Source organism: Trachurus trachurus (genome assembly GCF_905171665.1).
Source record: "Trachurus trachurus genome assembly, chromosome: 7".
Taxonomy (NCBI): domain Eukaryota; kingdom Metazoa; phylum Chordata; class Actinopteri; order Carangiformes; family Carangidae; genus Trachurus; species Trachurus trachurus.
Window position 1 is genome coordinate 30,329,629 of NC_139901.1, and position 20,090 is coordinate 30,349,718.

The 20,090-nt window shown below is 45.6% G+C and overlaps 1 protein-coding gene across 1 annotated transcript in view; it reads right to left on the reverse strand.

The window, feature by feature from the left end:
• The window catches only part of camta1a (calmodulin binding transcription activator 1a), a gene marked incomplete at both ends in the record, with an annotated part of 373,552 nt that overhangs the window by 344 nt on the left and 353,118 nt on the right, over window positions 1-20,090 (reverse strand). The window contains 12 exon segments of the mRNA XM_083975264.1: window positions 1,763-1,793; window positions 2,204-2,278; window positions 3,013-3,212; window positions 3,341-3,361; window positions 4,441-4,512; window positions 5,487-5,730; window positions 6,728-6,906; window positions 8,261-8,736; window positions 9,533-9,881; window positions 10,802-10,880; window positions 10,994-11,190; window positions 11,346-11,569. Coding sequence (XP_083831390.1) covers window positions 1,763-1,793; window positions 2,204-2,278; window positions 3,013-3,212; window positions 3,341-3,361; window positions 4,441-4,512; window positions 5,487-5,730; window positions 6,728-6,906; window positions 8,261-8,736; window positions 9,533-9,881; window positions 10,802-10,880; window positions 10,994-11,190; window positions 11,346-11,569 — 2,147 coding nt within the window.

Sequence of the window (20,090 nt, forward strand, 5' to 3'; positions counted from 1 at the left end):
AACCTCATCATGTAATACATTTAAATTGAAATGTTCAAAACAATATGGTAATGAAGTTATAATTATTATAATTAGTCTTTTTCTAAACTGATAGAAGCCATTTCAAAATGATACTCGGCCCTGAAAGAAGCAGCCGCCACGTGACGCTAAAGTGACGACCTCCAATTATGACAAGATGAAAAAGCATCGCAGAACCGTCCTTGTGCATTTTTAGATCTAGTTAGCGATAATAAAAAAGACTGAATCATTAAATGTTTATGGTCAAGGTAGAGGTCGCTTCCTCGTATTAACTAAGAGGTCAGACAAGACGTGGGAGTAAAAAAAGCAAATGGTTTTCATGACTTTCAAAGTCAAGTCACTGAATACTTGAATAGCCACCAGAAGCTGGTGCGGGTTCACAGAGGAGACAAGTGTCTCCAGTGTGTGAACAGAAAGCGGTCAAGCCGGTTACACAACACTCTTTATACCCTAAGACTGAACTTGAACACATCAACTATACCGCCATGTTATGGATTTAGGGTAAATACTGCAACATTTATGCAGTGAAGAGAGGCAGACTAGGCATGTTTGTGTTATTTCGCTGTGACCTACGTATATGCTATCACAGCTTCCTAACTTATCATCACAGTGTGGCCATTAAACAGCGACAACCTCACCTGCTCTAAAAACAAAACAAAAAAAACATGGTTCCCCTGGTTAATTAAGGACAGTGCACAACAGATAAGGGACATTGTAAAAAAAACACTTAACATGAATGTCAACAGCAAGGAGGTTCAGATTTCATCAAACATGCTATATATACGTATATATATACGGTGTTCATAGCTTTCCCCCATTCAGCTGTTTCTTTTTTGTGCTTTTAGTTAGTTAATTTGTTTTTGTTTTTGATGAACCAATGGGCAGATTCCATTCAAACACTTTTCGGACACAGTTTTTTTTTTTTTTTTTTTAAGTCGGTATAGGATTTAAGGACGGAATAGGTTCCCCTCTCAGTCTGTTGAGTGGCTAGAAACAGGACACACAGCCAGTCAGACAGACAGACAACTACTTGAGAAACAGCAGGCCCATAGCATGCCTGAAGGTAGAAGAGCAAGGCCCATAGTTGTCACCACTTGACATGCAGAATAGCAGAATAAAACATGATCGAGAAAGAAGCCTCCCGTTCTCTCAAACTGGCTATCTGCATAACCACACAAAACCAAAATGAACTTAAAAAAAAACAAAAAAACAAAACTATCATAAAACAAAATTTCCAAGGAGAGAAAGACAGAGATAAAGAGAGTCAGAGAAGTGCCTGTTAAGTGTTGCAGTGATATTGTCATTCATAAGCATTTTGTTAGTTTGAGATAGAGGTTTCTGCTCTAAATCTGAGCTTCTCAGTCCACCTGTGGCTCCAGTTGGCAGCCTTCATGCAAGCAGGCATCAAGCAACAGTGATGGAGAAGGAGGCAGGGTGGGTGGAGGGGTGGGAGAGAAGAGAGAAACAGAGAGAAAGAGAGAGAGAGAGAGTGTGAAAGAGAAAACCAGAGAAGAAAGGGAAGGAAAGAAGGAAGAAGGAAGAAGAGAATGCGAAGGCCGAGACCTCAGGAGGAGATAATTGTATTATTAAAGAGTTAGAGTGAAAGACAGATTGGGAGATAAGAGGAAAGAGAGAGAGAGAGACATACAGAGTAAACAGGAAAAGAGGGAGAGAGAGAGTGAGAAAGAGAGAAAGAGAAAGAGAAAGAGAGAGGCACGAACTGAGTTGCTGAGGCTGCACTCACCCGCTTGAACAGTCTATGGTCCATCAAGGGGCTTGGCATAAACAGCAAAACAATACCAGACAGCTATTAGCACACAGTAGGCACTGTGAGGGAGGGGGCGAGGGCAGGTGGGGGGGCCAAATACAGTGAGGGAGGAGGAGGAGGAGGAGGAGGAGGAGGAGGAGGAGGAGGAGGAGGAGGGAGGAAGGTGGAGCTTAGGTGTTGGAGACATTTCTAACCACCCAATATTTTTTTATTTCCCCATCAACATCAAACACATCATCACACCGAATAAAGAGAGAAAGGACAAAATCATGACATCAGTGGAAGTTACCGATTAGCTCAATGGGATGTTTTTGTTTTTAGACCAGTGAACCAGAAATCGAGGTGTTGTTTATGTAAAATTTCATGTCTATGTGTGTGTGTGTGTGTTAGTCAGTGTGTGTGTGTTAGAGGGTCTACCTGTGGCGACAGCGACGTAGGAACCTCATGATCTTCCTGGCAGCCTGGTCCTGCCTCTTTGTGAGCAGACTACCTCTGTAAAACACCAGACAGGCAGAAGACAGACAGGGTCACGCTCTGCTCATCTCATCAGTAATAGCAGCATATCCAAGTTTTTGACCTTAAAGGGATAGTTCAACATTTTGGCAAATTGGCCCATTGCCATAATCCCTATAGTCATAGCAGTAGGTTCGTTACCTTTAATTGTCACAAGCTGCTCAGAGCTACGCTACAGAGGCTCATGGGATTTCTTGGTTTCCCTCATCAAACTCATCAAATACACAATCCAACAACTCCAAAATGCTCTGGTGGACAAATTGTGACCTGCACATTCACCACGCTATGAGATAATAACACAACGTTACCAGACAGAGTTGTTTTAGAGGTAAATTCATGCAGAACTGCTGATGCGCATTCCCGTCGGGGGCAGTTTTTCATCAAGCAGTCTCTGTATTTCCCTCTAAAACAACTCTGTCTGGTAACGTTCTGTTATTATCTCATAGCGTGGTGAATGTGCAGGTCACAACTTGTCCACCGGAGCGTTTTGGAGTTGTTAGATTGTGTATTTGATGAGTTTTTTGAGGGAAATCCCATTAGCCTCTGTAGCGTAGCTCTGAGCAGCTCACGGCTCTGCTCCACCGTTCTAAAAATAGCTTGCACCGACAATTAAAGGTAACGAACCTACTCCTAAAACCGTAGGGATTATGGCAATGGGCCAATTTGCCAAAATATTGAACTATCCCTTTAAACACGTAGCTGTGTATCCTAACCTCAGTTTGTGCTGCACCAGGGCTGCAGCTGCCCCGCGGTGGTGGGGCTTCAGCCTGCCAAACTCCTTGTAGCTGCGGTAGTATTGCTGAATGAGCACGGCCGCCCTTCTGCTCTGCTGGAACTTCTTCTGTTCGTGATAGCTGCGAAATTTACTCTGGATAAGGATGGCGGCCTGCGTCATCTTCTTATAAAGTGCATACTGTTGATACCAGAACAGAAGGAACGATACGTCACGCTTTTGTGTGATATCTGATAATAGTTTCTGTGGCTTTCACGCTGTAGAGACGGACTGCAAATCTGAAGTTTGGCAATGAATTCAGTTTTTACCTTCAAGGCTATCCATGTTAGCTTGCAAACAGAAAAAAAGGGGGAAAGATTGTGAATGAAGCGCTAAAGCTGTGTTGGGTTTAAAAATACTGATGGAGACTACAGAACGAATCTCCTTGTTGTTTAAAACTACTTCCGGGTAGAAAACCAGCATCAGAAAAATAGCGACAGACAAGAGTTTCGCTATATATCTCATTTTCCATGTCACTATATCACCGTTTAGACTAATTTGATGTTTGTAAAGTCTATAAAAACCAAAAAACTATTTCTGTGTGCACGTTTTTGTAATTAGTCATGGTTATCATAGATTAGCCGGGCTAACCGTTAGCTACCTGTTTAACTTTAATAACTCAGTGACTCAATAAACGGTTCATGAACAAATATTTTTTCCAGCGGATATCTTAGTTACAACATGACTAAGCTAACTGGAGTAGTTTCATGTCGTGTCCGACAACGGGAGGGTTTTAACAGCTGACGTCCTGATGTTAGCTTAGCTACCGCCGTTAGCTTAGCTACCACCGTTAGCTGTCCCTGTCAGCTGAGCCACTGATGCTTAGACACTGTGATTCCCCCAAACTGAATAAATACAGTACAACACATAGCAACACAAAACACACACACAGAAATATGAATGTTTCTTCAATCATTTCAGATTTGTCTAAACGGTGATAGGGCGTGAAAAATATGCTAGCTAAACTCTTGTTCGTTACTACTGTTCTCATTCAAATTACGTGCTGGTTTTCTACCCGGAAGTAGTTGTGAACAACAAGGCGATTCGGTCTATGGGCTCTATGCACAGCTCCACTACTTCCTGAACTTAATGCTGCCCCTTTGTTTCCTGTCTTACATGATTGGACAAATTGATTAATCCAGATGTGTCTGGCTTGTGACCACTCAGACACACCTGGATTAATCAGTTTGTCCAATCATGTAAGACAGGAACCAAAGGAGCAGCATTAAGTTCAGGAAGTAGTGGAGCTGTGCACAGAGCCCATTGAGGTTAAATATCCCGCCTCCTGAAAAAACTGTAACACACACTGATTAGTTCATTCACTGCACATCAGAAACGTGTCGACGCTTTTTATTTTAGCAGTGCCTACCTGTTTGTATTTCTTGTAACATCGTTGAATAACAGCAGCGGCTACTTCCTGTTGTTCTCGGAGCGGCCGTCCCTGTTGGAGAGTAGAGTGGGGAGAGGTCAGAGGTCACGGTAGAACCTGCATTTCGCCACAAAGGAAATTTAGTTGATCAGTCAGTCAAGTCTCGCTGAGGATCGATCTCCTTTGGTTTGGGGGCGTGCGCACATATGAACGCCACCCTGGAATGAATCCACACGCTGGTGGACCGGTGAGGAAGAGGAAGAGGAGGAGGAGGAGGAGGAGGAGGAAGAGGAGGAGGAGTAGGAGGTGAACTGTGGAGCAGACAGAGAGCCACAGGTCCACCTCAGTATCAGCTGGCACAACAGATGACTGTAAACAACAGCGAGAAGTTGGTCATATGAACACTCGTGTAGCTGGAGGAGGGGAAGGTAGGGAAGCAAGTAGAGGAATGGGATCGGGCAGGGGCGGGGTGGGGGGAGAGGGGGGAGAGGGCTGGTGTGTGGAGAGCTAGTTAGAAACAGGCAGTAGCAGGCTCCATACACCTAACTGAGAGAGAGAAAGAGAAAGAGAGAGAGAAAGAGGAGCGCATAGACTTAATCGTGTCTAATTGGAGCGGGGGGATAAGGGGACAATGCATCGTTCCTCTAAGCAAGGCCATGCTCTGCTCAAGCCACCATCCCATGCTGAAACCACAGGGACATCTCTGAATGAATATCTCTTTGTTTATGTTGCCGTGTGTTTTATGAGCAGAGAAACAAGAGAGTGAGACAGAAAACAAGAGAGACAGAAAATCGTGAATAATATCAATCGTGATTAGAAAACCCATACATCTCCAGAGAAGAGGAAACATGTTCATGAGACCGTGTCAAAAACATGAAACTTAACTGCAAAACAATTCAATTAACCAACCATAACTTGTAAACAGATGAAAAATGAATCCCACAGAAAATTCCCCCCAAAACAAGACCATTACATTTCTCCAGTCTCGACACTGCAGGCTGCTTTACACACAGCAAATGGCACCCGAGCGCCGGGCGAGCCTGTACCTTGTACTTGCGGAAGGCAGTTTGGACGAGGCGGGCGGCCTCATACAGCTCTCGCTGCTCTGGGTCTGACAGAGTCAGCTGGGCCAGGTCTCGCTCCACTTTGCTGTTGGAGGCGTTGATGAACTCGCTCCAGTCGGCCGGTGACGGGAGCGTAGACCTCTCCAGGGGCGCCTCTCTCAGCGGAGAGCCGCCGGGACTGAGGCTGGGGTTGGATGACGGGGTGAGGGGTTCGTTATAAAGAGATCTAAAGGGGGGGGAGAGGATCACTTCTTTGTCAGACTTCTTTTATTTTCATTGTAGAAAAAGCTGCTGGTGGTGATTACAGTACATAAGCTCACACTACATCTGCTTACAGTATTTCACCCTAAGACTTGTCCTTGAATGAATGCACCACACATACAGATGTCCTTTTCACCATTTTAACAAACCTTTTTGGACAACACAACAATGTAAAGCCAAGAATGTATTATACGCTTCTATAAGATAAGATATGGCATTTCTTTAAAGGTATAACCTAATATGTAGGAATTCCCCCCATCTAGCGGTGCAGTTGCATATCTGAACGTATTCTTGATGTTGCATTCACGTGAAATCGGGCAGACGTCAGACAGACAACAGATGCTGCATGTAACAGGATAAACAAGCGTCTATGTAAACAAGTGGTCCGCCAGCACGAGGCAAAACAATGCAGGCGTGACAATATGTTGTCATGGTGATGTCGTATTGTTTTACCTGACCCACGTTTTACCGTCTTTCTCTCGTCGAGGAAAATGACATCCGACGGCCGTCTGCCTGACTGCACCTGAATGCAACACCAGTGCCTCCGTCCTTCCTCACACTACACAGTGGTGACAGTTTTAACAGGCCGAGCCGACAGCTCCGCTGAGTTTCCGTGGTTACCTACGGTCACGCTGCCACTCAACGTAAAAAATGGCGATGCAACATGGCCGCCTCGGTTCGGTGCGTCGCCCACTTATGTATTTGTAACGACTTGTAACAACTCATTCTAAGGTACGAGAAAGCTTTCATTTGTATGCAGGTGTGATTCGACTTCAGTGAAATACGTATTTATGAAAGCAGTATTTGATTTTTGCTAATAAAAAGCTAAATAAGTTACACACTAGGGCTTTAAATTGTGCACAAATATGCAAAATGCTAAAATCAGGAAGGGGGCAAATGCTTTTTCACGGCGCTGTATTGCCACATCTGCTGTTCCCCGGTCTGTTGGCGCTCCTCCTTACCGTAGGTGTATGATGCTCGGCAGCTGTTCCACGTCTCCCAAGTAGTTGGCCAGCCAGTTCATGGTGTTACTGACCCCTGATGTGTCCAAGGGCACAGAGTCTGTGGCGGTGAAGTTCTCCCTCTTTATCCTCTCTGGCGTCGCTTCAATGATGTGCTCTGCCAAAGTCATCATGTTTACCTGTTTTAATGAGACAGACAACGAAATTCAGAATGGCGCGCACACAGTCTGGAGGTGCGGGTTTAATTGCTTCGGTTTATGACAGAAAACGTCAGATGTAATGTGAATGGACGGGGTGTATAATGATGAGAGTGATATTGTTGTGGGCTAAAAGTTCTAATCCAGCACTATTGGTTGGAGGAGCCGTTAGACTGAGATGGATGGCTGGAACAATCCCTTGGCTATGGAAGTAGATCAATAGAGAGAGTTTATTATGCAATGATGGTCATTAAGAGAGTGCCAAATTAGCCTGGTGTGTATCGCCCACCCGATGCAAAGGGCGGACATAAAAGAGGTGGCGTGGTACTGTTATGTCCAATTTAAATGTCATCTCAGCATGCTGCCTTCACTGGCGCTCCGGCTCTCAGGCCACTGAAGTGGTGCCACTGAAACAGGCATATGACATCCTCCTTCTAACAGTACACATACTGTGAATGTTAAGTGTATTATATGTCGTTTAATTTTTTTTATTTTTTCACCAACTTTCATATAAAGCAGTGATTTAAAATGGATACAACCGATTTCTTCTTTCTTAAAGGAATAATTCACTAAAAAATGAAATTCAGTCATTATTGACTCACCCTCATGCTGATGAATACTCCTGAGTAGTTTTTTATTCCTCAAAGTGCATCTGGAGACCCGGGAGGCTGGTTCGTAGTCCAACAAAAACTTTATATGAGAGTTACAGGGCCAGACACAAAAAACGTCCATAAAACTACACAAAAACCATTTAATATTCCTCCACACTGCAATCCAAGTGTCCTGAAGGGATATAGTCCAAAGTCTACCCGAAACAACGTCATTGAGGATATTTTTACAAAATTCAAAAAAAATAAAATTTTTACAGACAAAATTCACGAAAACTCGCAATTGGGACACATCGGTATTTACATCCTGCTGAGTGACCAGGCAAGCGACACACAAAAGTTTAGGCTGTAAAAATGTCCTACATGAGGTAGTTTCCAGTAAACTCTGGACTTGCAGTGGACGAGCAGTGTGGAGGAATATTAAATGGTTTTTGTGTAGTTTTATGGACCTTTTTGTGTCGGGCCCTATTAATCTCATATAAAGTTTTGGTTGGACTACGAACCAGCCTCCCGGGTCTCCAGATGCACTTTGAGGAATAAAAAACTACTCCGGAGTATTCATCAGCATGAGGGTGAGTCAATAATGACACGGTACTTTTTTTGGTAAACTATTCCTTTAAGCTCTCTGTAGCTAAATTTGCTGGGATAAATGAGTTCCTTTGGCAGCGCTGGTGCCAGGTCCGTGGCATTACGCTGACTGCGTGGACAGCTGTTTTGTTTTAGATCACCTGCAGGTCGTCCATCTGCGTGAGACAGTCCTGGTTCTCCAGATCGTCCCGATAGGTCAGCAGCTCCGCGTCGGCCATCTCTCTGTCCGCCATCACGAGCATGCCGAGCTGTTCCCGCTGACGCAACCGGTTGACCAGTTTCTCCTTCCCCAGGCTGCTGCCTCCGCTGACCCCCAGCGCCTTCCTTCCCAAACCGCTGCCGGAGAAACTCTCTCTCGAGGTCCATCTGGCGGTCCCCGTGCTGCCTCCCGTAGACAGGCCCTTCTCTGAGCTGAGGCCTTCTGAGGACAGGCTCTTGGGGCTAGAGGACAGCTTGTGGAGCTGTTGCTGCTCCAGGCTCAGAGGAACAGACATGGCCTTGTCGGGCCGAGTCTGAAAGAGTTCGGGGTTGGGTTTATGTTTTTTAGCGAGTGGGAGGTCTCTCTGGCCCTCGCTGCTGTAGTAGTTGGAGGGCTCTGATCTGGGCCTTCTCAAGTCTGCAATGAAACAGAAAATATAACGTTTAGATGCATAATACCCTTACTTTGCTTCCAAATTTAAAGGAGAATTCCGGTCATTTTTGACCCCTAAATCGTTTTCCTGATGGTCACCCAGTGTTGTTTGGAGCAAAAAACACGACTAAAATTGATGCAGGCAAACCGGAGTTACACCATGGCTACACGGCGCTAGGGACAGCGACAACAACGCTAACCCATGGGGGCAATTCTTTCAACCACAACAAACACTCAAAAAACAATCAAATATCTATGGTACATGACTGGAATCCTTAGAGACACCACTGAACTCATATAGTGTACAGTATAAACAGTATAAACTTTGTGTTTTTGCAGTGTAGTCCCTCACCTCAGATAGCCGAACTCTGAAACATCCTGGAAAGACATTACTATCCCATCACAGAGCGCCTGCTCTCCCCGCCACAGAAACTAACACTTTTTCCTTGTTGTGATGATTTCTTTACAAAAATAAACGGTTGGAGATATTTTGGACATTACCACTGCTCTGCTCTAGCATTTATGAGTCATGTACCATCAATTTTTTGATTGTTTTTTGAGTGTTTGTTGTGGTTGAAAGAATTGCCCCCATACTGTAGCTTAGCGTTGTGGCTATCCCTAGCGCCGGGTAGCCATGGTGTAACTCCGGTTTGCCTGCATCAATTTTAGTCGTGTTTTTCTCTCCCCCCAACACTGGGTGAAACATCAGGACAACGATTCAGGGGTAAAAAATGGCCAGAATTCTCCTTTAAGTGACATGCACAAACAGGACTGCACTGACCTGGGTTGAGGCTGGTGGTGGTGGATGTGGTTGTCGTGGTGGCCGGACCTCCTTTCTTGCCGCTCGGTGCGACTACGGTGTCGTTGGCCCAGCTGACCATCCAGCTGTCTGTGGTGGGGGCGTCGGGGCCGGGGGAGAAGGACATGCGGGTCGTGGGCGGCAGAGTGACGGGCGGCTGCTGCTCCTCCCTCTGCAGCTGCTCCAGACACTCGGCGAGTTTGGTGTGGCCACGGGAGCGGGCGATGGACAGGGGCAAGCGGCCCAGGGAATCTGGGATGGCCAGGGCGCGCCGGTCCCATTTGTACAGGACCACCGCCGCCTCCAGGTGACCCAGCGCACACGCCCACATCTGGATGGAGAACAGATAGGCAGAGATATTAAAGGAATAGTTCACCAAAAAAAAAAAAAGAAATCCAGCCATTATTGACTCACCCTCATGCTAATGAATACTCCGGAGTAGTTTTTTATTCCTCAACTGGTGCTAAATGAACATTATAAGGTCAACTGTCCTGTCTTCCTATTCACCTGTTTGTTGCTCAGAATTTGCCTAAATTTGCCAAAAAATAGCCCGGACCCGACCCATCGCTGTGCAGCAGCTATAATTAATTAGTTGCAATCGGAGTCTGAAGAGGATTTCAAACAGTTTAGTAAAAAATGCTCCAGAATAGGATCTCCAACCCTGCCTTTAAAGGTATAATGTGTAGGAATTCCCCCCATCTAGCGGTGCGGTTGCATATCGGAACGTATTCTTGATGTTGCATTCACATGAAATCGGGCAGACGTCAGACAGACAACAGACGCTGCATGTAACAGGATAAACAAGCGTCTATGTAAACAAGTGGTCCGCCAGCACGAGGCAAAACAATACAGGCGTGACAATATGTTGTCATGGTGATGTGGTATTGTTTACCTGACCCACGTTTTACTGTCTTTCTCTTGTTGAGTAAAATGACATCCGGTTGGTTTGCCGACGGCCGTCTGCCTGACTGCACCTGAATGCAACACCAGTGCCTCCGTCCTTCCTCACACTACACAGTGGTGACAGTTTTAACAGGCGCTACCTGGAAAACTTTCTCCCCGAGCCGACAGCTCCGCTGAGTTTCCGTGGTTACCTACGGTCACGCTGCCACTCAACGTAAAAAGCAATATTTGATTTTTGCTAATAAAAAGCCAAATAAGTTACATACTGGGGCTTTAAACTCACTCGCAACACATCACACAAACCAGGATCTTCCTCATTACGGCTGTGAGGACGGACTTGACTCTTACCAGAGGTGTGCAGGAGAAGTGATCCACGTTCAGAGGGTCCACTTCTAACTCCAAATCGATACTATCGGCGTGTTTGGTGCTGAATGGAGGAGAGAAAACAATCAGCAACTCGCAGCCACTTAGTGTTTGTGTGTGCACCAATTACAAACCCGGAGCACCACTCTAACAGTATCTTGAGTATTTTGTTCTCACCGCCACTTGATGAGTGTTTGGATGAGGGTGGCGTAGCCCTGGCCCGCTGCCAGGTGGAGGAGTGTCATGCCTCTGAAGGTCTTGGAGTGGATTAAATGTTTGGACTTGGCCCAGCAGGCTCTGCTCATCATCTTCTCGCAGACCACCACCACTCGGCTCTCGAAGGAGCTGCTCGCTTGCATCTGGCCAGATACACACTCACATAAACAAAAAGAGCCAGGCGTTATTGATTGTTGTATTTTTTTTTTTTATCTCTCTAACAACAACAACAATGAGAATGAGTAATTTCTCAATTGTTTTCTGCGTGATGTCACATGTATGTAGCGTGATGTGGCGTTTCCTTTTCTTTTACCTGTGACTGGCTGTTGTTGTTGCCTCCCCCTCCACCTCCTCCTCCTCCACCTCCGCCGCCTCCTCCTCCTCCTCCGCCTCCCCCTCCGCCTCCCCCTGTTCCCCCTGTTCCTCCCCCAGCTCCGCCACTCCCTGCACTGCTCGACTGCTGGTGGCTGGCCATCTCCGCCATCCTCCTCTCCATCTGCTCCAAGCGCTCCAGGATAGACATTCTGAACTGGTTATCTGGACAAAACAGTGGGACACAAGGAGAAGAAGAGGAAGAAGAACAGGTCAGCATCCAGTGTGCAAAAAAAGAAAGAGAAGAAAGATGTTTGTCTTTGCTGTTACCAGCACAAACAACCTTGCATCCTGACAAGACAAATTATCACACAATATGCACCACAAGCTGTACTAAATATGTTGCTCAGAGCAACGCTGAGTCTGTCGCAGTGACTTGGGGGCTTAACATCATGAGGCATGCAATCAACAACTTGTATTTAACTCTTTTTTTTTTTTACTGGGGATATACTGCAAAGCTGATGGCAAGTTAATTTCCTACTTTCAGCTACAATACACAAAACCCTGATGATCATTATTAATCTCCGCAGAATGGAAGTGAAATAGCATCAATCATTAAAGGTACATTGTGTAGGAATTCCTCCCATCCAGCGTTGTGCGTGTATATCTCAAGCAACTCAATCGTATTTTTCATGCTGCATTCACCTGAAATTGGGCAGACAGCAGACGGACAACAGCCGCTGCACGTAACGGCATAAACAAGCCTCTATGTAAAGAAGTGGACCATTAGCATGAGGCAAAACAATACACGTGACAATATGTTGTCATGGCGATGTTGTATTGTTTACCTGACCCATGTTTTACCGGCTTTCTCTCGACTTCTGTGACTAAAATGACATCTGGTTTGTTAGCGACGGCTGTCTGCCCGACTGCAGGTGAATGCAGCATCAGTGTAACGCTCCATTCCTCCTCACTGCTGATGATATGAACAGCAAATTCAGAGCTTACCGGAACACTTCAGTTTGTTGATGAGGGGGATTACTGATTAATGAAAAACAGACTTTTGAACCAAATAATCGATTTTCGTGAATAGATAACAGGAGTTAAAAGTTACACAATGTCCCTTTAAACAAATTTTTTTTCTGGGGATACTACAAAGCTGATGGCAAGTTAATTTCCTACTTTCAGCTACAATACACAAAACCCTGATAATCATTATTAATCTTCCCAGAATGAGAACGAAATAGCATCAATCATTAACTTCATCAAAACAATTGGCTTTACTAAAATAACCTTTAAGGCCCATCAATCATCCTCTAATGGCTCCTGCCGCCATCTCTCCTCCACCACTCAAACGCAGCCGCAGCAGGATATAATACAGGTTTGAATGATTGGCCAATGAGTGGGGGCATGTTAAATGTGTCCACCCTTTTCTTCCAGGGCTGCAGACACGCTCTTGCAGCTGAAGGCGCTCTCCACCTGATTAACTACAGCCTATTATGACCTAAGATGTCCCTGCCCACCCCCTTTGCTCCATCATGAGCCTGTATTGGTAGGAAGACCACGACCGAATCAATCACAACTTAAACCTATCCACACGGTCCTTGAAAACCCCCGGCCTCTCCATACATCAGGATGGATGGATGGATGGATGGATGGAGGTGCTACGAGGCTCGGGGAGTGTTTACATGCAGCTACTGCTCGGTGCACGTGTGTCAAAGTAGTTTTATGGGTCGTTGTCGTCGTTGTCTCCGCTCAAAGTTTCATCCTTGCTACAAGGAAATCTATTTTCTATGTCAGGATATAGAACGCGCTGCATAATGCAAGACCTGGGCGAGCAAAGGGCAGAGCAAATGACTTACCAAAACATACAGTATCTGCATCGAAAACAACAAGCACAAAAAAAAATTCGTGTAACTGGAAAATTGGAAAATGTGGGTTTTGCTCTTTGCACAAAATGTGTTTGAGTAATTATATTAAAAGAAAAGTCCAAACACTTATAAACACTGTGGTTCAAACTTGCTCTAATAGGTTCATGTGAGATTATAAGACACAAGGATCAGTGAGGCATTTAGGAAAATCCCCACCATCCCATCGCCAAACACAAACACACACACACCCAGACACTCACCTAGACACTAAAAAACAACAAACACTTGTGAGACTGAGTGTGCACACACACACACACGCACACACACACACGCACATATATACAAGGTATGCTGTGTACAGACAGAGGGATGGGATGGGCACAGAGAGCCCACTGCAGCAGGGAGTATAGAAGACTGCATTAGCATTCCCCATTTAGCCACTATGAGGCCGTTTCTGTGGCAACCTGCTGCCGAGCGGTAACTAGGCGACAGGAACATGGCTGTGTGTGTGTATGGTCTTGCCTGCGTGCTATTGGCTTATTGATGAAGGGGAGGAGAAGGACTCGGTACAGCAGCAAAAAAAAAAAAAAAAGAAAAAAAAAGAAAAATGGAGAGAGAAAGGCAAACAATGAAAAAATAGAGTCCATAAATCTTCTTGTGCTGTGCTTTTGTGTACTTTGCCGACTCTCGGTGTTGACGCCTTAAGGTGGAGACCTAATGACTCTAAGTGGGGGAGCCTTCACAGCACGACCCGGTGACATTTTGCGCTTTTACGGTGTCGTCTTGGCAGTCACGGCTCAGGGGCTCAGCGGAGAGCTAATGTCACAGCCCAACCTCCTATAAGCCACTGTAAAAGAGGTCAAGTCACACAGCAAAACATTATGTGTCTCTTTCTCTCTCTCTCTGGTCTGTTTTTCTGCTTTCAGCGACGACACGACACGACACGACACGCTGCGTTGGGAATAATGGAGACCCATCAATCAATGGAAGAGGGGGGGATCTGCCTTCACTGTCAGATCAGCAGATCGCTCTCATATCGAGGAGGTTGAATGTTTCGCAGAGGGTTTTCTCCGATGTGTGTGTGTGTGTGTGTGTGGGGGGGGGAAACCATCTTGAGGTGAAGAGTTGAGAGGCTGTTCCAGACTGAGAGGGGAGTCAGAGGGCTGAGATAGGTCACAGCACTACAACCTGCCCCGCTACAAGGCTTTGCTCTCCCCTCTCTCCCTCTTACAGCGGCTTACAGGTGGGGAAAGACGGAGACAAGAGAGAGATGAAGAAAGAGAAAGAGAGGGAGAGAGGGAGAGAGAGCAAGAGAGAGAGACGGTGGGGGGATAGTTAGCGGTAGGCTGACATGTCTTTGTTCAGACCCAGTGCTGCAGTGTGCTGCAGTGCAGATGATGTCATCTCCACCTGCTGCCTGCTGCTCCAAATGCGATGCACGTCCACTGCAGAGGGAGGATGGGGGGGGGGGGGGGGACGGGGAGAGACGAGTGGGAGGAGAGAGAGAGGGAGGAGACAGGGGGAGGTGGGCAGCCAAACAGAACTGTAACAACACGGTGACGCGGCGGACGGACGGACGCCCACTCCCACTCCCCTCCCCGGTTTACTCCCTTGTGACGGTGTGTGGCAGCAGACGACGACGTGGTCACTCTCACACATTCGGGGGAGACTGTGACGAGCTAATTTTAAAACAAGCAGCAAGGTGTAAAAAAAAAAAAAGAAAGAAAGGAAAGAAAAGAAAAGAGCACCACTCATTATGATTTAAACACTTGAACGAAAAGGTGATTAGTCATCCGAGGTGTAAAAAAAAATTACAGCTGTCAAGACGCGAGTCCGTCTTCCAAAGTTTTCCGTGGATCAGCCCATGCACTTCCCTCTCTTGTGGAGATTTATTAGACATCTTTTCCCCCTCTTGTGCTTTTGTTGCCGTATTCCCCCTGCAGGACTTGGACCCTCGCTAACTCTCCCCGTCCAAATTGAATATAAAAAATACAAAAGGAGAGAGAGAGAGAGAGAACTCTTCCCTCTCTGGTATTAAAAGAAAAGAAAAAAAAAAACATACACTGACTTTCAAGCTCCATAAAATCTCATCTGTGGTGTGGGTTATCCTGTGGAGCACAGAGTGGACTCTACCGGGGGTTGTTTTAATGAGAGCAGCTAACAGGTAAGAGTGAATGATGATGTCTTTTTTTTTTTTTTTTCTTTCTGTACAGTCTGTTACATAACAATTGGAGTGTGCTTTTTGAAATTACACCGACGACTATGTTGCTAAATGATCTGTCTCCTCCCGTAGAAGTGCGAGCACCACCTCTCTCACCTGTGGGACGACCGCCTGGAGAAGACGGGATAAGACCACGCTTTAAAGGGACATTGTGTAACTTCTCCTGTTATCTATTCGCGAAAATCGATTATTTGGTTCAAAAGTCTGTTTTTCATTAATCAGTAATCCCCCCCATCAACAAAGTGAAGTGTTCCTTTCAGCTCTGAATGAGCCGTTCATATCATTCATATCTCCATGGAGCGGGTAAGCTCGGTGCTGCTGCCATGTGGTGTCGCCATGTTTTTACGTTCAGTGGCAGCGTGACGGTAGGAAACCACGGAAACTCAGCGGAGACACCGGAGCTGTCGGCTCAGGTGGAGGTGGCGTCTGTGAAAAGTCGCCGCGGTAACGCAGTGAGGAGGAATGGAGCGTTACACTGATGCTGCATTCACCTGCAGTCGGGCAGACGGCCGTTGCTAACAAACCAGATGTCATTTTAGTCACAGAAGTCCAGAGAAAGCCGCTAAAACAACAATACGACATCACCATGAAAACATATTGTCACGTGTATTGTTTTGCCACTTGTTTACAACTGTCGTCCGTCTGCCGTCTGCCCAAATTCACGTGAATGCAGCATGAAAAATACCATTGAGTTGCTTGCGATACACAACCGCAACGCTAGATGGGGAGTAATTCCTACACAATGTCCCTTTAATAGAGTAACTGTTGCCTTAGCAATAAAAGAAATAAAGTGACACCATGCATCAAGAATGTGAAGAAAAAACACATGTAAGACTCGGAGCCAAAGGTCTTGAACTTTTACGACTCATAACCCAAATTAGTAATTTTGCCGCTCGTCTTGGGACCGACTCTCATTACAGTAAATTTCTAGCGTGTCCTCTGTGGGACCCACCAGACGCTGGCCTGTGACCTGCTCCTGTAATATAGATAAAGAAGCCGGGCTCCTTAGGGGAAGCGCATTTAGAGCACTTTTGCACATGAGCCACAGCAGCAGCAGCACTGTGATATATTTACTGTGCCTGATCTCTGCAGAGTCAGAAGTGTCTCTTTAGTTGTGATGACTCCTCTGTGTCACTGTTGTTTCGTATTAGCGTCCGTCAGAGGACAAGGGAGGGAATCAGAGAGGACCCCGGATCTGGCGAGATGTGCAATAGCAATAGGGCTTTTTTTTTTTTTTTTTGGACCCACATGGCTTCACAGCTCTGGTCCCGTGTGATCGAGCTCATCTGCGGGACATGTCAGCAGCAGCTCCTCATGAGACAGGTTGACATACCGTACAGACGGACAAGGGACGGGGAAGGACAGGGGCTGTTCATTGACACGCAGTGGAGCACGGTGGGAGTGAGAACAGGCTGAAGGGAGGAAGAAGACAGCAGGAGAGATTACAGGTAAGGACAGGGCAAGGATGAAGCGAGATGAGACGAGAGGACAGGACAGGACAGGACGAAGGTGATGGAGAGAGGACAGAAGTTGTTGCGGAGACGGGTCGGAGGTTTTCAGCAGGGTTAGTGGACGGCGATCTGTCCCCGCTCGGAAATGTCAAGGATGAGGGCAAGAGAGGAGAACTATTATTGGCGCCCCGTTATCTTGGAAACGTGTGGGTGCTTGTGCACACAAACACCTTTTTTTATTTTTTTATTTCCATCCTTGGACCAGTAAAATACCGAGTTCAAGTACAAGAAGACTGCTGAACAGTCTGCGTTATCAACACACAGCCGCAGTCAGGGTCGTAGACAAATAATATAGACTGAAAAGAATCACTGAGTGTCTGTTTTTTTTTTTTTCTGGTTTTAGCTCAAGAAACAGTTTCTCAGCGTCCTCAGCCATCGCAGACTGTATTCTTTATTGAAAAAGGCAAACTCATCTTTTATCCTGGAGTGGCTTTAACACACGTATTCATAGAGTGAACTCCGGAAAAGAGAGTGTGGGAGGACATCTTTAATCCTCACTTCTCAACCTCTGCTTGTGTGTTCATGCCAATCAATTTACTGCTGGACCTCATTATCTCTCCACAGCCAATCAACTTTTCACATGCGACTCAGTGGAAGGACCGGAGGCCAGCCGGGTCTCTGTGTGTGAGGCTGAGCTGACTGACAGGGCCTGGTATTTGTGACAATACAGAGGAAGGGGGCCAGGCCATCTGGCAGCAGCCCTCACAGCTGGAACACATGGGTGTGTGGTGATCAGGCCGACTTCACTTGACAGAAGTGTAATGACTGGTTGTGGGTTTGCTCCTCTATTATCGTTTTTTCCTTTCCTTTTTAATCCTTTTAAAGATAAAAAACGGAGAGTCCTAAGTGTTCAAACATTAATATTGTACGAGATAAAGACGTCTTCGTTATTATGGCATCAAATCTATTTGAACCATTCAATCCATCCATCTGCTGTTCTATTGCTTTTTCCTGTTCAGGGTTGCGGGGTGGGGGTGGGGGGCTGGAGGCGGGGTGCAACCTGGACAGGTCGTCAGTTCACCACATGGCTAACACACACACACACACACACACACACACAACCACACACATAAACCGACAAATGCATTCACATTCACAGGCTCACGTTGGGGTAAATTAGAGTTTCCAGTGTGCTTGACCCGTGAGTGTTTGGACTGTCGGAGGAAATTGGATTACCTGGAGGGAAACCCCTCAGACACGGAGAGAACCTGCACTCACACTCACACACACCCCTCACTAAAAAAAACACAAGAATGGCAAATAGACCGGCTACTGCAGGTTCATACTTTACTTTAAAGGTACATTGCGTAGGAATTATTCCCATCTAGGGTTGCAGTTGTATATCGCAAGCAACTCAATCGTATTTTATTATTATCGTATACTGCAAAGCTGATGGCAAGTTAATTTCCTACTTTCAGCTACAATACACAAAACCCTGATGATCATTATTAATCTCCCCAGAATGAGAGTGAAATGGCACCAATCATTAAAGGTACATTGTGTAGGAATTCCTCCCATCCAGCATACGATACCAGCTCAATCGTATTTTTCATGCTGCATTCACTTGAAATTGGGCAGACAGCAGACAGCCGCTGCACGTAATGGCATAAACAAGCCTCTATGTAAACAAGTGGTCCATTAGCACGAGGCAAAACAATACACGTGACAATATGTTGTCATGGTGATGTTGTATTGTTTACCTGACCCACGTTTTACCGGCTTTCTCTGGACTTCTGTGACTAAAATGACATCTGGTTTGTTACCGACGGCCGTCTGCCCGACCGCAGGTGAATGCAGCATCAGTGTAACGCTCCATTCCTCCTCACTGCGTTACCGCGGTGACTTTTCACAGACGCCACCTCCACCTGAGCCGACAGCTCCGGTGTCTCCGCTGAGTTTCCGTGGTTTCCTACCGTCACGCTGCCACTGAACGTAAAAACATGGCGACACCACATGGCAGCCAGCACCGAGCTTACCCGCTCCATGGAGATATGAATGATATGAACGGCTCATTCAGAGCTGAAAGGAACACTTCAGTTTGTTGATGGGGGGGATTACTGATTAATGAAAAACAGACTGAAGAACCAAATAATCGATTTTTGTGAATAGATAACAGGAGAAGTTACACAATGTCCCTTTAAACTTCACCTGTTAACACTTTAGCATTTAGATTCCCCACGATTTTTGTGACCTGGTCCTAAATCCAAAATCATTTTGTCAGTCATTTTGATAATAATTTGCTTCCTGCACACATCAACAGAAATCCTTCATGTTCAACTCCTAACCTGCATCTCTGCTATGTTTTTCTTGCATTCTTATATCAGATTACAACTGCAACAACTGTGATATTTAGATTAGGAAACATTATGCACCATATATCAAATCTGAATCCAACTACTGTAGTTTCCGCAAAGCAAACATTTACTCTCCACCATGTACTGAAGTTTAATAACTGCAAACAAAGGTCACAGCGCTTGAATGATACTCTTCTGTTCTGCCACAAAGGTGAAGCAGCTCTTAACCTACTGGCATTTGCCCAGCTATATAGGTCAATGTGAGTACATTGTGAACGCTGAATAGATACACATCGTCACATTGTAGGTAAAATGCCAAGAGTGCACGCCATGGGGATTTACTGTCATCTGCTATCACGCTAATAGACTGATGCAGTATTGGCTTTTTGTCTGGGAAAGTGGGTTAGTTTGATTTTTTTTTTCTTTTTAAATAGGTGTTCAATTGATACAGAAATGCGTACATATCATTAGCTTCCTATTTGCATAAGGGATTATATACTGCTTGACACATGAGCTGCAGCCGGGAGTGCAAATGAGAGATGAGTGGAGAAATAATTTCAAAGATGAATCAATCTGATATAAAACACCACGGCCCAAGGGACAGGACGTCTCCAAAGCTTTCCATTAATAGTAAGACAACACAGATAGAGCGAATGCATTCACAGGATTCTCAAGCTGTTCTCCTTTTTTTTTCTCTCTCTCAGTCGTTTTTTTATTTATATATTTATTTTTTTAATACTTTATACTTAGACACATATTCCAGTCTTTGGTTATATACTGGGATGAAATCTACAGAATACTGTAGCAACAATTATACTCTACAACTGATGACACAAAAGAAGCAAGTGA